Raw genomic sequence first — 22,993 nt, forward strand, 5'->3', positions numbered from 1 at the left:
GCCAAGGTAGCCTCCTACCTGCCGGCATGAACATTCAACTCACAGACCTCCGTGGATAACCCTGCCCCCCCCCCACCCCATCCCTATCTATAATTTTAGTCTGGTTCTCTTTCTCTCTCTTTATCCCCCCTCACTATAATCTCCCCCAGCCCTACCTTTCTTTCTCTTTTATTTCCCATTATTCTTCACCTTCCCCCTAGCCTATTTCCCTTCAGCCTTTCACTTCCCAGCTCTCTAATTCATCCCTCCCCCAACTTCTTATCCCCCCTCGACCATCCCATGTTACTTCACTCCTGATGAAGGGTTTCGGCCTGAAACTTCGTCACTACCTCCTCCCATAGATGCTGTCTGGCCTGCTGAGTTCTGCCAGTTCTGTGTTTTTATTTATTCCCTTAACAATCTTATATGTTTCAATCTTATATGTTTCAATCCCCTCTCATCCTTCTAAATTCCAGTGTATACAAGCCCAGTTGCTCCAATCTTTCAACATATGACAGTCCCGCCATCCCAAAGATTAACCTTGTGAACCTACGTTGCACTCCCTCAATAGCAAGAATATCCTTCCTCAAATTTGGAGACCAAAACTGAACACAATACTCCAGGTGTGGTCTCACCAGGGCCCTGTACAACTGCAGAAGGACCTCCTTGCTCCTATATTCAACTCCCCTTGTTATGAAGGCCAACACGCCATTAGCTTTCTGCATTGCCTGCTGTACCTGCATGCTTATTTTCAGCAACTGATGAACAAGGTCACCTAGATCTCATTGTACTTCCCCTTTTCTAACTTGACACCATTCAGATAGTAATTTTCCTTCCTGTTCTTGCCACCAAAGCGGATAACCTCACATGTATCCACATTAAACTGCATCTGCCCAATCACCCAACCTGTCCAAGTCACCCTGCATTCTCCTGTCATCCTCCTCATATGTCACACTGCCATCCAGCTTTGTGTCATCTGCAAATTTGCTAATGTTACTTTTAATCCCTTCATCTAAATTATTAATGTATATTGTAAATGGCTGCAGTCCCAGCACTGAGCCTTGCGGTACCCCACTAGTCACTGTCTGCCGTTCTGAAAAGGACCCATTAATCCCTACTCTTTGTTTCCTGTCAGCCAGCCAATTTTCAATCCATGTCAGTACACCAGCCCCAATACCATGTGCTCTAATTTTGCCCACTAAAGTCCTATGTGGGACCTTATCAAAGGCTTTCTGAAAGTCCAGGTACACTACATCCACTGGTTCTCCCTTGTATATTTTCATAATTACATCCTCAAAAAATTCCAGAAGATTAGTCAAGCATGATTTCCCCGTCGTAAATCCATGCTGACCTGGACCGATCCTGTTACTGTTATCCAAATGTGCCGCTATTTCATCTTTTAATTGACTCCAGCATCTTTCCCACCACTGATGTCAGGCTAACTGGTCTATAATTCCCCGTTTTCTCTCTCCCTCCTTTCTTAAAAAGCGGGATAACATTAGCTACCCTCCAATCCTCAGGAACTGATCCTGAATCTATAGAACATTGGAAAATGATTACCAATGCATCCACGATTTCTAGAGCCACCTCCTTAAGTACCCTGGGATGCAGACCATCAGGCCCTGGAGATTTATCAGCCTTCGGTCCCATCAGTCTACCCAACACCATTTTCTGCCTAATGTGAATTTCCTTCAGTTCCTCCATTACCCTAGGTCTTCTGGCCACTATTACATCTGGGAGATTGTCTGTGTCTTCCCTAGTAAAGACAGATCCAAAGTACCTGTTCAACTTGTTTGCTATTTCCTTGTTCCCCATAATAAATTCACCCATTTCTGCCTTCAAGGGCCCAGGTTTGGTCTTAACTAATTTTTCCTCTTCACATAGCTAATGAAGCATTTACTATCCTCCTTTATATTCTTGGCTAGCTTACCTTCATACCTCTTCTCCCCATATTGCCTTTTTAGTTTTCTTCTGTTGCTCTTTAAAAGTTTCCCAATACTCTGGCTTCCCACTCATCTTTGCTATGTTATACTTCTTCTCTTTTATTTTTATACTGTCCTTGACCTCCCTTGTCAGCCATGGTCGCCCCCTACTCCCCTTGGAATCTTTCTTCCTCATTGGAATTATCTGATCCTGCACCTTCTGTATTATTCCCAGAAATACCTGCCTTTGTTTTTCCACTGTCATCCCTGCTAGGGTAGCCTTCCAGTCAACTTTGGCCAGTTCCTCCCTCATGGCTCCATAGTCCCCTTTGTTCAACTGTAATACTGACACTTTCGATTTTCACTTCTCGCTCTCAAATTGTAGATTAAAACTTATCATATTATAGTCACTACCTCCTAATGGCTCCTTTACCTCGATTTCCCTTATCAAATCCAGTTCAATACACAACACTAAATCCAGAATTGCCTTCTCCCTGGTAGGCTCCAGTACAAGCTGCTCTAAGAATTCATCTCAGAGGCATTCCACAAACTCCCTTTCTTGGGGTCCAGTACGAACCTGATTTTCCCAGTCTGCCTGCATGTTGAAATCCCCCGTTACAACCGTAGCATTACCTTTGTGACATGCCATTTTTAACTCTTGATTCAACTTGCACCCTATATCCAGGCTACTATTTGGGGGCCTGTAGATAACTCCCATTAGGGTCTTTTTGCTCTTACAATTTCTCAGTTCAATCTATACTGACTCTACATCTCCTGATTCTATGTCACCCCTTGCAAGGGACTGAATTTTCATTCCTCACCAACAGAGCCACCCCACCCTCTCTGCCCACCTGTCTGTCCTTTTGATAGGATGTATATCCTTGAATATTCATTTCCCAGCCCTGGTCCTCTTGCAGCATGTCTCTGTCATGCTTACAACATCGTACTTGCCTATTTCCAGCTGAGCCTCAAGCTCACCCACTCTATTTCTTATACTTCGTGCATTCATATATAATACTTTTAATCCATTACTCCCTTCACTTCTCACACCAATCCCTATTGCACTTGGCTGTACTCTCTGATCCCTTCCTGAGCTGTTTGCCCCTTTAATTCTGTTGTCTTAATTTTTCTTATTCTGTCTTTCCCTTTAACTCCATCCTTATATCTGCAGTTCGTCTCCTCCCCCCCCGCCCCCCCACTTATTAGTTTAAACACACCTGTGTAGCAGTGGCAAACCTGCCTGCCAGAATGCTGTTCAGGTGCAACCTGTCTCTTTTGTACAATTTATCCTTACCCCAAAACAGATTCCAGTGGTCTAAGTATCTAAAACCTTGCTTGCCACACCAGCTCCTCAGCCACACATTCAGATCCATGATCTCCCTGTTCCTGCCCTCACCAGCACGAGGAACTGGAAGCAAACTGGAGATAACCACCCTGGAGGTCCTGCTTTTTAGCCTTCTTCCGAGTTCTCTGAAATCACGCTGCGGAATTTCTATCCTCACCTTCCCAATGTCATTTGTGCTGACGTGCACTATCACTTCCGGCTGTTTACCTTCACCCTTGAGGATGCCCTGCAATCAGTCCTGGATCCTGGCACCAGGGAGGAAACACACCATCCTTAAATCCCGCCTGTTGCCGCAGAAACTCCTTTCTGTACCTCTCACTTATCTAAGATTTATCAAAGAAATGATGTGCTGATATTGGAGAGGGTTTAAAGGAAGTTCACAAAAGAGATTCCAGAATTGAATGGCTTGTCATCTGATGAGCATTTGATTGTTCTGAGTCTTTACTCACTGAAATTAATCTGTGGCAGAGCATTCCACAGATTCACTACTCTGTGACTAAAAATAAATCTCCTTACCTCTGTTTTAAAAGGTTGCTGCTCATTTTCCAGTCCTTTCAACATTTAGTAGGTTTCAATGAGATTTTTCCCTCAGTATTCTTCTAAATTCAAGTGAGTACAGACTCAAAGCTGCCAAATGATGCTCAAATGTTAACCCCTTCGTGCCCAGAAGCATCCTCATGAGCCTTCTCTGGAATTCTCCATTGACAACACATCCTCTCTGAGATAAAGCTCCAAAACTATTGACAATACTCCAAGAGTGGCTTGACTAGTGTCTTATAAAACCTCAGCATGGTCTCCTTGCTTTTATATTCTATTCCCTTTGAAATAAATGCCAATTTTGCACCTGCCTTGCACAAGGACTCCCAAGTCCCTTTGCACCTCTAATGTTTGAATTTTCTCCCCATATAGATAGTAATCTGCACTTTCGTTCCTTTTACCAAAATGCATTATCATACATTTCCTAACACTGTATTCCATCTGCCACTTTTTTGCCTATTCTTCCAATTTGTCCAAGTCCTGCTACAATTGCATTAATTCCTCAGCACAACCTACCTCTGTACCTATCTTCGTATCATCTGCAAACTTTCCCTCAAAGCTATCAATTCCATTATCAAAAACATTGACAAACAATGTGAAAGGTAGCGGTCCCAATACTGACCCCTGAGGAACACCACAAGTCACTGGCAACCATCCAGAAGAGGTTCTCTTTATTCCCACTCGCTGCTTCCTGCCTTTCAGCCATTCCCCTATCCATGCCAGTATCTTTCCTGTAATGCCATAGGATTCTTGTTAAGCAGCCTCATGTGTGAAAATCCAAGTAAATGACATCCACTGCCTCTTCTTTGTCCACCCTGCTTGTTACTTCGTAGAAGAACTCTTAACAGATTTGTCAGACAAGATTTCCCTTCACAGAAACCATGCTAACTTTGACTTAGTTTATCATTAGTTTCCAAGTACCCCCAAACCTCATCATTATTTATACTGAGGAAAGGCTAACTGGCCAGTAATTAACTTTCTTTTGTCTTCCTCCCTTCTGAAAGAGTGGAGTGACATTTGTAATTTTCCAGTCCTCTGGGACCATGCTAGAATCAAGTGATTCTTGAAGGGTCATGGTCAATGCATTCATTATCTCTTCAGCATCCTCTCTCTAATTGATCTGGTCAGGTGACTTATCCACCTTAAGACCTTTGAGCTTGCCAAGCACTTTTTCCTTTGTAATAGCAATGGCACTCACTCCTGCTCCCTGACACTTGACTTCTGGCACACTGCTAGTGTCTTCCACTGTGAAGACTGATGCAAAGTACTCATTATGTTCATCTTCCATTTCTTTGTCCCCCATTGCTGCCTCACCAGCATCAATTTTCAGTGGTCATCTAACAACTCTTTATACAACCAAAAACCTTTTAGTATCCTGCTTTCTGTAATTGGCTACTTTGCCCTCATATTTCATCTTTTCTCTTCTTGTAGCTTTTTTAGTTGCCTTTTGTTGGATTTTAAAAGCCTTCCAATCTATGGTCCCTCTAAGCTATGTGCGTGCGCGTGCACACATTTTCAACCAGCGCACAAAGGAAATTAATGTGCACACAAAAGGTTAGTTACCTTAAATAATGTAGTAATTAATAATTATACTTATTGTTAGTCTAGATAGAGTTTACAAAGAATGGGTAAATGCCAAAGACAGAAGAGAGAAAAAAATAACCGGGACTTAAATATGTATGTTATTTTGTTGTTATTCTGTGCAGTTTTATGTCAAATATTTTGTAAACCTACATAAACCATGCCATGTGTGCATTCAGTGCGCACATACTTTTGTCACAGGAAAAAAGTTGCACAACATAAGATTTTTGCACACACTGACTACTAAAAATTAGAGGGAACGTTGCTCCCAATCATACAACTTCCCACACTTATACTACCTTATATGTCCTTTTCATGGTTTTATACAGTCCTTAACTTCCTATGCCTGCTATTTGAAAACCTTTTCATCTGTAGGACATATCTATCCTGCGCCTTGAGAAGTTTTCCCAGAAACTTCAACCACCTCTGCTCTGCTGTCATCCCCACCAGTATTCTCCTCCAATCCACCTGGGCAAGCTCCTCTCTCAAACCTCTGTAATTCCCTTTATTCCATTGTAATACTGATACATCTGACTTGTGCTTCTCCTTCTCAAATTGCAGAATGAATTCAATCATATTATGGTCACTGCCTCCTAAGGGTTCCTGTACATTAAACTCCCAAATAAGATCTGGGTTATTACTCAACACTGGATCTAAGATAGCCTTTCCTCAAGCAGGCTCAAGCACAAGCTGCTCTAAAAAGCTAATGGGTTGGCATTCAACAAATTCACTCTCTTGTGACCTAACACTAACCAGATTTTCCTAAATCCCCCATTACAATTGTGACATTACCCTTATTTCATTTTCCTGCTCCCTTTTCGATCTCAACCCCACATCTTAGCTACTATTTGGAGATCTATATTTGATTCCCACAATGTTTTTTTTCACTCTTGAAGTTTATTAACTCCACTCCTAAAGGGTTAACTTTCTCTGACCTGATGTCACCTCTTTCTAAAGATGTAATTCCATTTCATATCAGCAAAGCCACACCGCCCCTTTTACCTTACTGCCTGACCTTTCGATACAAAGTATATCCTTTGATGTTAAGCTCTCAACTATTGCCTTCTTTCAGCCTCAGCTCGGTGATGCTCACAGTGTAATACCAACCAATCTTTAATCGCGCTAGTTCATCCACCTTATTCCAACTGCTATGCGCATTTAAATACAGCACCTTTGGTCCTTCATTCTTCGCCGTTTTGAATTTTGCCTCTGTGGAACAACTTAACTCTTTGCTTTGTCTGCATTTGTACCCAATCATTGATTTGTCCTTCCTTACATTCATGTTACACCCATCATCAACTTGTAGACCTTCTGGCTGATGCTCAGCTCTATCATACTGGTTCCACATACCCTTGCCATATTGGTTTAAGCCACCCCCACAGCTGTAGTAGATCTCCCTGCAAGAATATTGGTCCCCATTGGATTCAAGTGTATTTCCTTTTGTACAGGTCGCACCTGCCCCAGAAGTCCCAATTATCCAGGAATCTTAATCCCTGCCCCATGCTCCAATTCTTCAGCCACTCATTTACCTGCGACCTTATTCTATTCCTATCCTCACTGTTGCGTCACATAGGCAGTAATGCCGAGATTACTACATTTGAGGTCCTGCTCCTCAGCTTCCTTCCTACGTCCCTGCATTCTGTTTTTGGGACCTCCTCCCTTTTTCCACCTATGTCATTGGTACCAATATGTAGCAATACTTGTGATTGTTCACCCTCCTTTTTCAAACTATTGTGGAATCGTTCAGAGACATTATCAACCCTGGCATCTGTGAGGCAAACTACCCAACCCTTCTGAGCCACAGGGCCAGACTCAGTACCAGAGGTACGGCTGTTGTTGCTTCTCCCAGGTAGGTCATCCCCCACAGCAGTACTCAAAATAGAGTACTTATTGTTGAAGAGGATGGCCATGAGTGTGCTCTCCACTATCTCATGTTTTCTCTTCCCTCTCCTCAAACAGTCACTCATTTATCTGTCTATTGTAGCCTTGGGGGTGAATACCTCCCTGTAGCTCCTATCTATCACTGCTTCACTTTCCCAAACAAGGTTTAGATGGGGTGGAGTTTGTTAGGTGTGTTCAGGAAGGTTTCCTGACACAATATGTAGATAAGCCTACAAGGGAGAGGCTGTACTTGATCTGGTATTGGGAAATGAGCCTGGTCAGGTGTCAGGGCTCTCAGTGGGAGAGCATTTTGGAGGTCGTGATCACAATACTATCTCCTTTCCCATAGCGTTGGAGAGGGATCTGAACAGGCAAGTTAGGAAAGTGTTTAATTGGAGTAAGGTGCTTGGAAGTAAGTACAGAGGTGATGTCAGGATAAGTTTCTTACACAGAGAGTGGTGAGTGCGTGGAATGGGCTCCCAGTGACGGTGGTGGAGGTGGGTACGATAGGGTCTATGGGTAACCTTGTTCAACCTTACTTCTAATTATTACCCATTACCTGATGCAAGAACACACAGTACTACAGAGGATAAAGCAACAGCTTTTATTAGTAGCTCACTACTAGAGAGAGGCCTCCTTTGGCACACACAGGGGACCCGTACCAGAGGTCTCTCTCTCAGAGATAGAGTTTTTATTTTTTGTCACATATGCAGGAAACAATTTTTTAGCTACCCCCAGAGTCACATGCCCAGCAACAGTGGTATTTTAAGACAAAATCACCTTAAAAGGCAGTCAAGTTCAGATAACCAGGACAATGTGCACAATGAGATAATTCCTCATCTTTCAATCGTTGTTCCCCATATTTGGAGACAAAGTATAATTAGATTACCACATCCTGACACCTGCAGGTGAGACAAGGATTGTGGGTTCATATCAAACCTTTGTCTAACTTAGACGTATTACAATTTATAGAAATAGCTTACGAGACAAAGAACGCTTAGCTCAATTCTTGCAAAACCATGTAGCGGGAGGTGTGTGACAGATAAGCAGAACCCAATCCACAAAACATAATGTGCAAGGTTGTCAGTCTGAAAAGCAGCACAGGCAGATTACTCAGAACAGAACAAACAGAATCTGCAGCAATTTAACCTGTTTTACAAGAGTCTGAAAATCATTTCCCAATCCTTTAACCCTTCAACATCTCATCCCATTCCATGATAACATAATTAAATTGGGGCTGAAAATGGTGCCACTAATTCGGTAGCGAAAGCCCTGCAGCAAGTGTTTAAACAGGTCAACAGTACACAACACACAATGATAATCATGGCAAGAATAATTAACCCATGCAGGAGGTAACAGCCCCACGATCCCCCTAGCAACCAGCTGAGCCACCCTTCTCCTCCAGCGGACCCTGGCCTAAAACTAGCTAACTGCTCCTGAATCTCCAGAATTGCATGAGAGACATTATAGGACTTGTCCATGACATGAGTGATGCACTTATCCCCAACTATGGCACATACCCCTCCTTGCTGAGCTAACTGGTAGTCCACAGCATACCAGGTCTGCAGAGCGTTAAAGCCAAAGTTTCTTGGTTGATTGCTTCCAGGCCCTCCATTGTGCTGTTCCCCAATGCCGTCAGCCCACAGATGAGGTAGTTTCGATTCCTGGCAGCTATAGCCCCAGCAGATCCCCCTAGGGAGGACGTGCTGAGCCAGCCATAGCCTACCGCTGATCCCAGACTGGTCAGGTCCTTATAATCCACACAAAATTCTTTACTGATGAATCAAGCCACCAGTCATCGTCGAACGTAAGCTTCCTGCGGGCAAGGAACAGTGAGAGGGCTGATCGTTCCAACTGCGAATAGTGGAGGCAGAACATTGGTAGCCGTAGTATAGGTTCCGTTAAAGAGGAACACATATCCGCTCTTTGCCTGGTAGCATGTGGAACTAACAGAAGAAAATATTTTTTGAATACCAGTTATTTTCAGAGTGGTATATTGGGCTAAAAGCGAGTGACATTGTCCCTCTAGAAATGTGGGTCCCATTACAATGACCACATACATACTGACTCCCTTTGGGTAGGGAAGTACACCTTTCTCGAGTACAGGTACATGAAAACTTCCCTTGTTTTATTCTGCAATCATGATTCAGACACCGTTTTTCAATGCAGGGCATGTTCTTAGGCAATTACACACCCCCATCCTTGTCCTCAGAAGTAGAAAGGGTAGCCTTGGGTGCCCCTACAGCTAGAGTTAGTGACCCAACGTCCCTCTTCCCAATCGTCATTTCATTGCATTTGTGCCTTTAGCCAGGACCGAGTTCCCCAGCACTTGGATTGCCAATTCTCAGAGGTCCACCCAGAGGTACCATTCAGACTTTTCACATACCGTCCCATACTTCCTCTTGTAAACCTTCCCTTATCACCTTTACACTCTCTGTCTGGCCTATCCTCTTCCACTAAATCCTCTCATCTCCTTTCAGATGGGTTAGCCACAAATAGTGCCTCCGCAGATTGAGCTAAGGGGTAATATACAGTTCTATTATCATATAATCGCATATGCATTTCATAAAAGAGATTACTTTCTAAAGTATCTGTTAATACAAACATAGAGTCCAAGTCCAACAACAATCAGTTTTCGTCTGGTGACGATTATTTACAATCGCTCAGTTGAATCCTACGGTTGTGACCTTGTACTTTTACTGATGTGGGCGTTTGGAGAAGGAGAAAAGGTCCTTTCCACCAGGGTCCAAGCTTGGGGTGCTCCTAATCCCTTATCAGTACCAAATCTCCAATTTTCAAATCTGGCCACTCTGCCTCTGGTTTTTCCTGTGGCTTAAATGCCTCTTGCACCTGAGAATGAAGAAACTTTAGAGAGGATGTTAACTGCCTGAAATACTTTTGCAATTCATCCCCCATAACATTAAGGTCAACTTGTGTGGGAAGCTGAATGTTAGCATCCCATGGAGTCCTTCCGGAGTGTCCATAAACAATTTCAGCTGCTGATACTCCAGTAGTGGAATGGGGAGTAATCCTCATATGATACAAAGTTAATGGAAGGACCTTCAGCCAGTTCAGTCCGGTTTCAGACATTAACTTAGCCAGCTTATTTTTCAGGGTGCCGTAAGCCCATTCCACTACTCCTGCAGCCTTTGGTTGATAGACACAGTGGAACTGTTGTTCAATGTGCAGCACCTCACATAGCTCTTTATTTATTTTTCTCACAAAATGAGGACCATTGTCCAAACTTATTTGTCTGGGTACCCCGAATCTTGGTATAATATCTGTAACAACCTTACCACCGTGGTCAGAAAGGCTTCAATCCATCTACGAAACACATCTACAATCACTAAACAATACTTATAACAGTGTACATGTGGTAGTTCGATAAAATCAAGCTGAGTGCATTCAAAAGGACCATTTGGCAAGGGGGTTTTTCCTGGGGCACGTTTTACTCCTTTTCCCACGTTCGATTGTTGGCATATCAGACATGATCCTATTTTCTCTTGTGCCACCTCTTCCAATCTAGGGTGCCACCAGGTGTGTAATAAAATGTTACTCATTCACTCCTTCCCAAGGTGTGTATCAGTATGCAGGCAATCAATAAGCATTGGTAACAATGCATCAGGTATACATACTTGGCCAACTGAAGTGAGCCAGAGGCCCTCGGATGCAGAGTGCGAACACCCATGCTTCTTCCAGATTAGTTTTTCTGAATCAGGGCGTCCCCCTGTAGTTATTGTATAGTGTCCATGCCTGGAAGACCTTTTGTTGTTGTGGTCGGACTGCAGGCCAAGGCCAATTTCTCTGGCATGGAGTCAATATAAATGGCAGTCTGTGCTGCTAATTTGGCTTCCCTGTCTGCCCTATTATTACCTTGGGTGACTATAGTGTTGGAGAGATGCGCTGAGCACTTAATGATAGCTGATTGTTTTGGGAGGATGGCACTGAGGAGGTTCTTTACGTACAAAGCTTTCTGAATAGGGGTTCCTGTGAAAGTGAGGAATCTCCGGTGGGCCCACAGTTGGCTGAAGTCATGAGCCCCCCCCCCCCCCAAAAGCGTAACGGGAGTCAGTAAAAATATTGGCCACTTTATTCTTGGCCAATATACAGGCTCTCGTCAAAGCAAACAGTTCTGCCTTTTGTGCTGAAACAGGAGGTTGTAAGGATGCTGACTCAACCACAGCCGAGTCATTCACAATAGCATAGCTGACATTTGAATGGTACCTATTATATAGTCTATAAAATCGTCAGGATTCATCTTGCAGTTAGGTGCCTTGCTCATAATCGTGCACATTTCATGAGGTTTCCAAGGGGTATAAACTTGCAGAGTGGTTTCATTGGCATTCCCATGGGGACTGGGGACAATTCAGGTCGGGAGCAAATGTGAAGTGCTTGCATCCAGGGCCGCAGGTCCAAAGGGGTCATCATCATCATACGCCTCATCTGGGTCAATTAAGGGGCCGTCCCCTACCAAGCAGTTTCTCTTTCGGGCATGGGTTTTAGGTACTGACAGCCAGAAGGGTTTTTCCTTTGACTGCTGCTTAGTTTGGCTTCTAGTTCTGGCTGCTATCGGGTCACTAAATTGCTCCGGCCCCTGTCCCTGCTCCTGTTCATTAGATCTCTGAGGTGAGTATGGAAGTGGTGGTTGGGATGCTTGTGACTGAGGGAGTAGAGGGTAAGCTTGGGCCGTGGGGCGCACTAGCCAATCTTCCTCAGTTTCATCTGTATCATCAGTCTCATTTTGGAACAACATGGGTAATCCAGACATGTCCAGAGGTACCTCCATTTTACCCTGGTAATTAGCACCCTCATGTCCCTGTCCAGTTCCTTCTCCTGATTTCTCCCTCCTTTTCTGTCCTTTATCATGGTCTTTACACTGATACTTCAACACTTCCCATGGCTTGGGTTTGCTTTCCTTGTCACATAGGCGAATCCCCCTTCTACGTGCATTGCGTTCCCAACTACTTTGTCTAGACTTATTGGTTAATTCCTCGGCCATTTTTCTCCTTGTTTACATTAAAATTTTCAATTTTTCCCCTGATTTTCATTTCCACATTGCCTCTTCTGTTTCCACATCCCAGGTCCCCCCCCCCCCCCAATGGCCACATTCCATTTCCCAGTTTCTTATTTAATGAGGCAGATAACTTATGGAAATCATTCTCATCCCTGGGATTCTCCTTACAAATTTTGAACAAGGGGGTGTCCGGTCCTGACTTATCAAGGGTCTGACCCATTTTCCTGTAATCCACTAATTTAGTGCCATATCTCTCTGCACCCACTTCAGGGTCCTGACCTTCATGTGGGGGATTTCCCCTCTTAACAATCAGTCTAAGGCAGGGTGTATGAGACAGGCAAATTATTGTAAGCTTTCTACAAAACATATTTATACCAGAGTGGATCCTCTAACTCTTCTTACACCAGGGTGAATCCTCAAGCCCATTCTTCTTACACCAGGGCGAATCCTCAAGCCCACTCTTCTTATACCAAGGTGCATCCTCAAGCCCACCGTTCTTACAGTAGTACTCGGATAATCTTAATGGTTCTTCAGGAGTCTGTCAGAGGATTTCTCACCAGACGAAGGGGTCGTCAAGGTGGACAATTAATGAGAGATCAAGGTAAATCTTACCTTATGGGCCCATCCATCTCAGGTCATTGCCACGGAGCCGATTGCTGACACCGTCTCACAGGGATACCTCGTTTTGGACTCCTGGCTGGCTCAGCAAATTGTTAAAATTTACTTCTAATTATTACCCGTTACCCGATGCAAGAACACACAGTACTAAGAAGGATAAAGCAACAGCTTTTATTAGTAGCTCGCTACTAGGGAGAGCCGTCCTTAGGCACACACAGGGGGCCCATACCAGAGGTCTCTCTCAAAGCACAATTCAGAGTTTTTACCGTTTTTGTCACATATGCAGGAAACAATTTTTTAGCTACCCCCATAGTCACATGCCCAGCAACAGTGGTATTTTGGGGCAGAATCGCCTTAAAAGGCAGTCAAGTTCAGATAACCAGGACCATGTGCGCAATGAGATAATTCCTCATTTTACAACCATCGTTCCGCATATTTGGAGACAAATTATAATTAGATTACCACATCCTGACACCTGCAGGTGAGACAAGGATTGTGGGTTTGTATCGAACCTTTGTCTAACTTAGACGTGTTACAATTTATAGAAATAGCTTACAAGACAAAGAGCGCTTTGCTCAATTCTTGGAAAACCATATAGCAGGAGGTGTGTGACAGATAAGCAGAACTCAATCCACAAAACATAGTGTGCAAGGTTGTCAGTCTGAAAAGCAGCACAGGCAGATTACTCAGAATAGAACAAACAGAAATCTGCAGCAATTTAACCTGTTTTACAAGAGTCCGAAAATCATTTCCCAACCTTTTAACCCTTTAACATCTCAACCTTAGGAAATTTCTAACTAAGACATGTTCAGCACAGCATTGAGGGCCGAAGGGCCTGTGTTGTTCTGTAGTTATTCTATGTTTCTAAGCCAAACTGCAGCTCCAGTTCCTCATCATGGTCTCTTAAGGAACTGCATCTCGATGCACCTGGTGTAGATGTGGCCATTGGGAGAGGCTGGTAGTCTCCCGGAAATCCAACATCTGACACCCGAAACAGAGACACTGGAGCAGAATTAGTCCATTTAGCCCATCGAGTCTGTTCCACCATGCGATTATGGAGATCCTTTTTTCCATCCTAAATGCCACTCTCAGGCCTTCTCCCCATAACCTTTCACGCAATGTCCAATCAAGAACCTATCAAGTTCTGTCTTGAATGGACCTAACAACCTGGCATCCGCAGCTACCTGAGGTAATAAATTCCACAAATTCACCACCTTCTGGCTAAAGAAATTTCACTGCATTTCTGTTTTAAATAGATGCTCCTCTATCCTGAGGCTCTGCCCTCTTGTTCTGTACTCTTCCTCCATAGGAAACATCCTTGCCACACTTACCATCTCTAGGCCTTTCAACATTTAAAAGATTTCAAAGTGATCCCCACTCATCCTTATAAATTCCAACATGTACAGACCCAGAGATATCAAGCGTTCCTCATATGATAACCTTTTCATTCCCAGAATCATCCTTGTGAACCTCCTTTGAACCCTTTCCAATGCCAGATGAGGAGTCAAAACTATTCACAATACTGAAGGTGAGGCCTCACCAGTGCCTTATGAAGCTTCAGCATCACATCTCTAGACCTCTTGAAATGAACGCTAATGTTGCATTTTCTTTCCTCACCACTAACTCTGCCTGCAAGTTAACCTTCAGGTGTTCTGCACAAAGACTACTAAGTCCCTTTGCATCTCAGTTTTTGGATATTCTCATTGTTTAGAAAATAGTCTGTACATTTATTTCTACTACCAGAGTGCATGACCATACATTTTCCAACATTGTATTTCATTTGCCATTTTCTTGCTCATTCTCTGAATCTAAGTCTTTCTGCATCCTACCTGTTTCCTAAACACTACCTGCCCCTCCACCAACCTTCGTATCATCTGCAAACTTGGCAACAAAGCCATCTAAGTCAATGGTACATAGCATAAAAAGAAGCGTCCCAACACTGACCCCTACAGAGCACTACTAGTCACTGGTAGCCAACCAGAAATCAGCCAAGATTTTCCCTTAGGGAAGTCATGCTGACTTTGTCCTACCTTGTCTTGTGTTACCAAGTACTCCATAACCTGACCTTTAACAATTAGCTTCAACATCTTCCCAACCACTGAGGCCAGGGTGACTGGTCTATAATTTATCTTCTGCTGCCTTCCTCCTTTCTTGAAGAGTGGAGTGACATTTGCAATTTTACAGTCCTCTGGCACCATTCCAGAGTCCAATTATTTTTGAAAGATCATTTCTAAATCCTCCACAATTTCTACTGCTATTTCTTTCAGAACCCTAGGGTGCAGTTAATCTGGTCTGGGCAACTTATGTACCCTTATGTCTTTCAGCTTTTTGAGCACCTTCTCCCTTGTAATAGTAACTGCACTCACTTCTCTTCCCTCACAACCTTCAATATCTGGCACACTGCTAATGTCTTCCACAGTGAAGACTGATCCAAATACTTATTTAGTTCATCTGTCATCTCCTTGTTCCCCATTATTATTTCTCTGGCCTCATTTTCTAGCAGTCCTATATCCACTCTCATCTCTTTTTTATTTTTTACATACTTGAAAAAGCTCTTACTCTCCACTTAGTTATTGTTTACTAGCTTGCTTTTATGTTTCATCTTTTCCCTCCTGATGATTCTTTTAGTTGCTCTTTGTAGGGTTTTAAAACTTCCCAATCCTCTGTCTTCCCACTAATTCTTGCCTTGTTGTATGCCCTCTCTTTTGCTTTTACATTAGCTTGGACTTCTCTTGTCAGCCACGGTTGTACTACTTTACCATTTGAGTATTTCTTTGTTTTTGGAATACATCTACCTGCACCTTCCTCATTTTTCCCAGAAACTCACACCATTGCTGCTCTGCAGTCATCCTGCCAGCATCTCCTTCCAATTTACTATGACCAACTCCTCTCTCATAGTACTACAATTTCCTTTACTCCACTGAAATACTGCTATGTCAGACTTTACTTTCTCCCTATCAGATTTCAAGGTGAACTCAAACATATAGTGATTACTGGTTCATAAGGGTTCTTTTACCTTAAGCTCCCGAAATGCCTTCAGATCATTATATAACATGCAATCTAGTGTAGCTGATCCCCTAGTAGGCTCAACAATAAACTGTTCTAAAAGGCCATCTCGTAGGCATTCAAGAAACTTGCTCTCTTGAGATCCATACCAACCTGATTTTCCCAATTGATCTGCATGTTGAAATCTCCTTTGACTATCATAACATTGCCAGTTTGATATACCTTTTCTATTTCCCATAGTAATCTGTGGTCTACATCACGGATATTGTTGGGATGCCTGTATATAACTGCCATCAGGGTCCTTTTACCCTTGCTGTTTCATAAATCAACCCACAAAGATTCAACATCTTCCAATCCTGTGTCACATCTTTCTACTGATTTGATGCCATTCTCTACCAGCAGAGCCACGCCATGCCCTCTGCCTACCTTCCTATCCCTCTGATACAACCTGTAACTTTGGACATTCAGCTCCCAACTACAGTCATCCTTCAACTATGTTTCAGTGTTAAGCATAAATCATACCTGATAATCTGTAATAGCGCAACAAGATCATCCCCCTTACTTCTTATATTCCATGCATTGAAATATAACATTTTGAGTACTACATTTACTACCCTTTTTGATTCTGCCCTAATGCACTGATGCTCACCATGCTGGCTGCAATTTTCTCCTATTATCTGCCTGTCCTCCCTGAAGTCTGACTGCACCACATCTTTGCTTTCTTACCATCTGTCCTGTCCTGATTCCCTTCACTCCAGTTCCCATCTCCTGTCAAATTAGTTTAGGCCCTCCCCATTAGCTCTAGCAAACCTGCCCGCGAGAATATAGGTCCCACTTGAGTTTAGGTGCAAACTGACACTCTTGAACAGGTTATACCTCCCCCCATATCTCCTGCCTATGATCCAAGAACCTGAAGCTTTGCCCCCTCCACCAGCTTCTCAGCACGCATTAATATCCTCTTCTGTTTCTGCTCTCAATGGCACATGGCACGGGCAGTTGTCCAGAAATTTACCATCCTGGAGTTCCTGCTTCTAAGCTTTTTTATCTCCCATTGTAATTTGTAGCCCACATCTTTGCTGATGTTCGGAAAGTATGTATGTAACTCCCATCAAGGACTTTTTACCTTTGCCATTTTTGATTCTACACCTTCCCATCCTGTGTCACTTCTTTCTGAGGATTTGATTTCATTTTTTTGCCAGCTGCCATCTCACCCCTTCTGTCTACCTATCTATCTTTTCAATACTGTGTGTATCCTTGGATGTTAAGCTCTTAGCTATTGTCATTCCTCACCCATGACTTACTGATTCAACCTCATACATGCCAATCAGTAACTGCTACAAGTTCATTGGCGTTATTCTGTATACTGTTATCCATTCAAATATAACACTTTCAGTCCTGTATTCATCGCCCTTTTCAATTCCATCCACCTTTACATTGCAACACATCCCATTGATTGCAAATTTTGCCCTATCATCAGCCTATCCTTGCTAACAGTCTCACTACACACTGCCTCTGTTTGTAAACCAACTTCTCCATCCTCATCCCTATCGTCCTGGTTCCCATCCCCCTGCCAAATTAGTTTAAACCCTCCCAAACAGCTCTAGCAAACTTATCCTGGGTAACAAGTGATCTGTAACTTGAAAACCACAGAAGAGCCACACTCCAATGAGAAAGACTACTGCCCTCTCTTTCATATTCATTGGCATTGTCATCAATGAGTGCACCACCATCAGTTATTTGGGGGGAAGCTGGTCGAAGAAATTAGGAAGTCCCCAGGTTCAGTCGTGTAAACTCTGTAGCGCCGTGTGACGTGACCAGAACTTGAAATAATACTAATGGAGAGAGACAAACTGAGCTAAGTCACAAATTGAAGACTGACAGGAATGGCCCTTTCTGATACAGACAAAAACAGTCAGAGAATTTGACGGTCAGCCTGAATGACTGTATTGTGCCCAGTTAGATGAAGAGAAGTTGTTCCTCCAACTTGGGTTGAACCTTGCAATAACAGTGTGATGTCAGAGCTCAGCATAGAAACTTAGATGTCAAATGTAAATGTTGTTATGTCCTTCACCCATTGATGTCTTTTGCAAATTTTTTTACAGTTTACAAACGACAAAGAATTAGTGTACAGGAGTCTCAAACGTAACAACGCGTTGGTTTTGCTGTCCCTGTCCAGCTATCTAAGGAGCGATCAGACATTTCCTTTGCAACATCAATATATCTGTTGTTCATCCCTGGAGATGAAGAAGTATCCCATCACAGCTTGAAATGTGCTTTGTGTCTAAGATGAAGCTTTTTTTTGCAACTCAGTGAAATCCACTGGAACCGGGGTGCTGAGAGCACACCAGAAAAACTGGAGATCAGTTTTTCAACTGCATTGATTGTACAAGGGATTCACTATGAATGACATCTGAATGATAAATTGCCAAAGCATAGATAGCAGGGAGATGTCATTCTTCTGCTGTCAGTGTGGGAAGGGATTCATTCCCTCAGCTGACCCCTAGGCACATCAGAGAGGTCACACTGGAAAGAGGCCATTCACTTACTGTGTGTTTGGGAGGGATCCACTTAGTCATCCAACGTGAAGATATATCAGCAGGGGTCATCAACATAGGGCGACGGACCGTTCACCTGTTCTGAATGAGGAAAGTGATTAATTCTGCCATCCAAGCTAAAGATACATCAGGAAATTCACACCACTGAGAGACTGTTCACCTGTTCTGTGTGTGGAGAGAGATTCACTCACTCATCCCACCCACAGACTGTTCAACTCTTCCATGTGTGGAAGAGATTCACTCGGTCATCTGAACTGCAGAACATGAGTGAGTTCACACTGGGGTGAGACCATACATCTGCTCTGAATGTGGGAAGGGACTCACTCAGTCATTCCACCTGTAGATATACCGGTCAGTTTATACCAAGGAGAGACCGTTTACCTGCTCAGACTGTGGGAAGGGAATCACTTGGTCATTCCAGTTGCAAGCACAGCAGTCAGTTCACACTGAAGAAAGACCACCTGCTCAGTGTCAGAGGGGATTCACTTGGTCATCAAATCTTTTGGCACACCAGTCAGTAAACACTGTGGAAATGCGGTTCTCTTGTTCAGACTGTGGGAGGGAATTTCCTCGGTCATTTCAACTGAAGGTACATCAGCGAGTTCACACTGGGGAAAGGCCGTTCACCTGTTCAGACTGTGGAAAGGGATTTACTCAGTCATCCCACCTACAGAGACACCACCAGCAGGTTCACACTGGGGAGAGGCCTTACACTTGTTCTGTGTGTGGGAAGGGATTCACTCAGTTATGTAACCTACATGCACACCATTTAGTTCACACTGGGGAGAAACCATTCACCTGCTCAGACTGTGGGAAGGGATTTACTCGGTCATCTCAACTGAAGTTGCATCAGCGAGTTCACACTGGGGAGAGACCTTTCATCTGCTCAGACTGTGGGAAGGAATTCACTCGGTCATCTGACCTACTGGCACACCAGTCAGTTCACACTGGGGAGAGGCCGTTCACCTGCTCAGACTGTGGGAAAGGATTCACTCGGTCTTCCCACCTGCAAGCACACCAGCGAGTTCACACTGGGGAGAGGCCATTCACCTGCTCAGACTGTGGTAGGGCATTTCGTCAGTCATCACAACTGAAGGAACATCAGCGGGTTCACTCTAGAGAGCGGCCATTCAAATGCTCAGATTGTGGGAAGGGATTTACTCAGTCATCACACCTACAGACACACCATCGAGTTCACACAGGAGAGAGACCATTTACGTGTTCTGTGTGTGGGAAGGGATTCACTCACACATCCCACCTACAGACACACCAGTCAGTTCACACTGGTGAGATGCCATTCATCTGTGCAGACTGTGGAAAGGGATTTCCTTGGTCATCTCAACTGAAGGTACATCAGCGAGTTCACACTGGGGAGAGGCCATTCACCTGCTCTGAATGTGGGAAGGGATTCACTCGGTCATCTCACCTACTGGCACACCAGTCAGTTCACACTGGGGAGATGCCATTCACCTGCTCAGAGTGCGGGAAGGGTTTCACTCAGTCATCTCAACTGAAGGCTCATCAGCGAGTTCACACTGGGGAGAGGCCATTCATCTGCTCTCGCTGTGGGAAGGCTTTCACTCGATCATCTCACCTACTGGCTCATCAGTCAGTTCACACTGGGGAAAGGCCATTCTCCTGCTTAGACTGTGGGAAGGAATTCAGTCAGTCATCTCAACTGAAAGTACACCAGCGAGTTCACACTGGGGAGAGGCCATTCACATGCTCTGACTGTGGGAAGGGATTCACTCGATCATCTTACCTACTGGCACACCAGTCAGTTCACACTGGGGAGAGACCATTCACTTGCAAAGATTGTGGGAAGGGATTTCCTCGGTCATTTCAACTGAAGCTACATCAACGAGTTCACACTGGGGAGAGGCCATTCTCTTGTTCTAAATGTGGGAAGGGATTCACTCGGTCATCCAACCTTGTGACACACTATCAAGTTCACACTGGGGAAAAAGCTTAAATAAGCTTTATACTTAGAATGCTAATGCTATATAATTAAACATCATGGTTGCTGAATCCAAAGGCAAGTTCCAAAGTCTGTTCGTGTCGAACTCTGCAATTATTGCTGCTGCTCATCACACCCAATTCTGCACCCCGGTCACTGGGCATGGGATGAGTTTCTTATGCTGATGTGCTGATGTTCACCTTTAATGGGACTGGTGTTTAATATTCGGGATCTGTGACAAATAAATCAGTTCCATCTTAAAGTTTGTCTCAGGTAGTTCGTGAATCACTACACACCTGGTGTCCGGTAGGAAGTCAACCCCCCCTCCCCCCATCTGGACCCTGCCAATATTTCTGTTCCACAACAATCCTTTTAAATCCATCCCCGTGTTCACCTTACACTCTTGCTGAAGTGATTGGTTTCAATCGCCATTCTGTGGTTAAGAGCCTTCCGTTGAATTTTCTGCATGGCCTTCTGCAGTTGTGTCTGATGTGTTCTTCATCTCTCAAATCTCTGGACCAAAGAAGAATAATATTGATTGTTAATATTCTTATTCTCTGCTCATTTAAATGTTATGGATTATTTTCAGTGCTTCCAAAGGGCTGTGTCACTCACAGTCGGGTTGTTACAATATCGCACTGTTCTCTAAACTCTGAAAGCAGAATGGGGAACCGTTACTTGGATGTTCAGTGGAGTAGGGTCAGAAACCAGAGATGGATTTTGAGGCAGAGTTTGAGTTTGAGGCTCTCAAGAGTGATGGGAGTAAGAGTATATGATAAGTAGGGAATCGGAGCATGGGTGTGACAATGAATGATAGTAGCAATATTTGGAAGCTGATTAACAGAAAAAAATTACATTCACTTTGACAATGCCTGGTGTCATTGAGTAAATTGTTTGTGGGAGTTTACTGTGTTAAATTAGCTACTGAGTTATCATAAAAATATTGGTTGGATGCTACCATTTGGCAGGGGGAGACAATGCTTGTACTAATTGCTTTCAGTGGCACTGTTCTAATCCAGAAATCTCTAAACTTCAGGATGTATTATCACTGCAGATCAAGTGCGCAGGTGCTGTCAGTCCAAAGTTGGGCTGAAAGGCATGCATGTGTTCAGTGGACAAAAGACTCTGGAAATGGCTGCACTGGACTTGTACGAAAAATATAGTTCTAAGTTTATCGCACTTGAAGAACTTGATGCATCTTTCAGATAAGTAGATATGCGATTTTCTACCAATTGAAGTGCAACATTGAGATCAGATACGATGTCCAGAGCCAGCTGATGTCCATCCATTCTTCAGTATCTAATGAGAGTAGTTGAGGTCAAGGCCTAAAAGAAAGAATTGAGTCCAACCTTCAGTGAATTAAATGATCACTAGAGATCAGATGCTCAACTGCTTGAAGTGTGGGAGGGATTCACTACCTTACCTGACCTGATGATGCACAATGAAGTTCATAGCAAGGAGAAATCATTCAGCTATACAATATTGCTGAAGATGAGGTAACTGGTTTACAAACAGGTAATATGTAGTGAAGAGAGGCTGTTAATAGGGTAACATTACAGCTCAGAGGATAATTTGCAACATAAAAGGTGGACAAAATCAAGAAGGGTGAGTACAGGACTGGAGGTGTTATAATTGAATGTATGCAGTATATGAAATAAGATAGATAAAGTTGCAGCCCTTATGCAGCTTGGCAGGAATGATGTTGTAGGCATTACTGAATCATGGCTGAAAGAAAGTTATATCTGGGAGCTTAATGTCCAAGGATACACATTGTATTAAAAGGACAGGCAGGAAGGCAGAGAGGGTGGTGTTGCTCTTTTGGTTAAATATGAAATTAAATAATTAGAGCTGACAGAGGGCCAGAAAGTGTTGAATCATTGTGGTCAGAGCTAAGGAACTGTAAGTGTAAAAAGACCCTAATGGAAGTTGTATATAGACCTGGCAACAGTAATAAGGATGTGGCCTACCAACTACAACGGGAGAAAGAAGATACATGGCAAAAGTGCAATGTTACAATAGTCAAGTAGATTAGGAAAATCAGGATGGTGCTGGAGAGGGAATTCCTAGAGTGCCTATGAGATCGCTTATGAGAGTAGCTTGTAGTTCAGCCATTCTGCACCAGGTGTTGTGCAATGAAATTGCACAATTGATTAGAGAGCTTAGGGTAAAGCAACCTTTAGGGGCAATGATCATAATGTGATTGGATTCACCTTGAGATTTACGAAGGAGAAGCTAAAGTCGGTAGTACAATTGAGTATAGAGAATTATATAGGCATGAGAGAGGAGCTGGCCAGAATTAATTAAAAAATAATGTTGGCAGGGATGACAGCAGGACAGCAATGGCTGGAATTTCTGGAAGCAATATGGAAGGCACAGGACATATACATCCCAAAGAGCAAAAAGTATTCTAAAGATGACAACCGTGGCTAACTAGAGAAGTCAAAGCCAGCATTAAAGCCAAAGAGAGGGCATATAATAGAGCAGAAATTAGTAGGAATTTAGAGAATTGGGAAAATTTTAAGAACCAATGGAAGTAAACTAAAAAGATGCAATATGCAGATAAGCTAGTCAATAATATTAAAGAGGATACCAAAAGTT

The 22,993-nt window shown here is 43.4% G+C and overlaps 1 protein-coding gene across 3 annotated transcripts in view; it reads left to right on the forward strand.

Moving 5' to 3' along the window:
• Positions 1 to 20,651, forward strand: part of LOC132377640 (zinc finger protein 226-like) — a 38,073-nt gene extending 17,422 nt beyond the window's left edge. The window contains exons 1-2 of one of the 3 annotated variants that reach the window (XM_059943827.1): positions 5,186 to 5,337; positions 17,986 to 20,651. In XM_059943827.1, the coding sequence (XP_059799810.1) occupies positions 18,971 to 20,410 (1,440 nt within the window). In that variant the 5' untranslated portion in view covers positions 5,186 to 5,337; positions 17,986 to 18,970 and the 3' untranslated portion in view covers positions 20,411 to 20,651. Of the gene's footprint in view, positions 1 to 5,185; positions 5,338 to 13,955; positions 14,406 to 17,985 lie in introns of those variants that run through there. The other 2 variants (XM_059943828.1, XM_059943826.1) reach the window with 2 other exon arrangements.
• The last annotated feature ends 2,342 nt before the right edge of the window (positions 20,652 to 22,993 follow it).

This window comes from Hypanus sabinus, chromosome 19, assembly GCF_030144855.1.
Source record: "Hypanus sabinus isolate sHypSab1 chromosome 19, sHypSab1.hap1, whole genome shotgun sequence".
Taxonomy (NCBI): domain Eukaryota; kingdom Metazoa; phylum Chordata; class Chondrichthyes; order Myliobatiformes; family Dasyatidae; genus Hypanus; species Hypanus sabinus.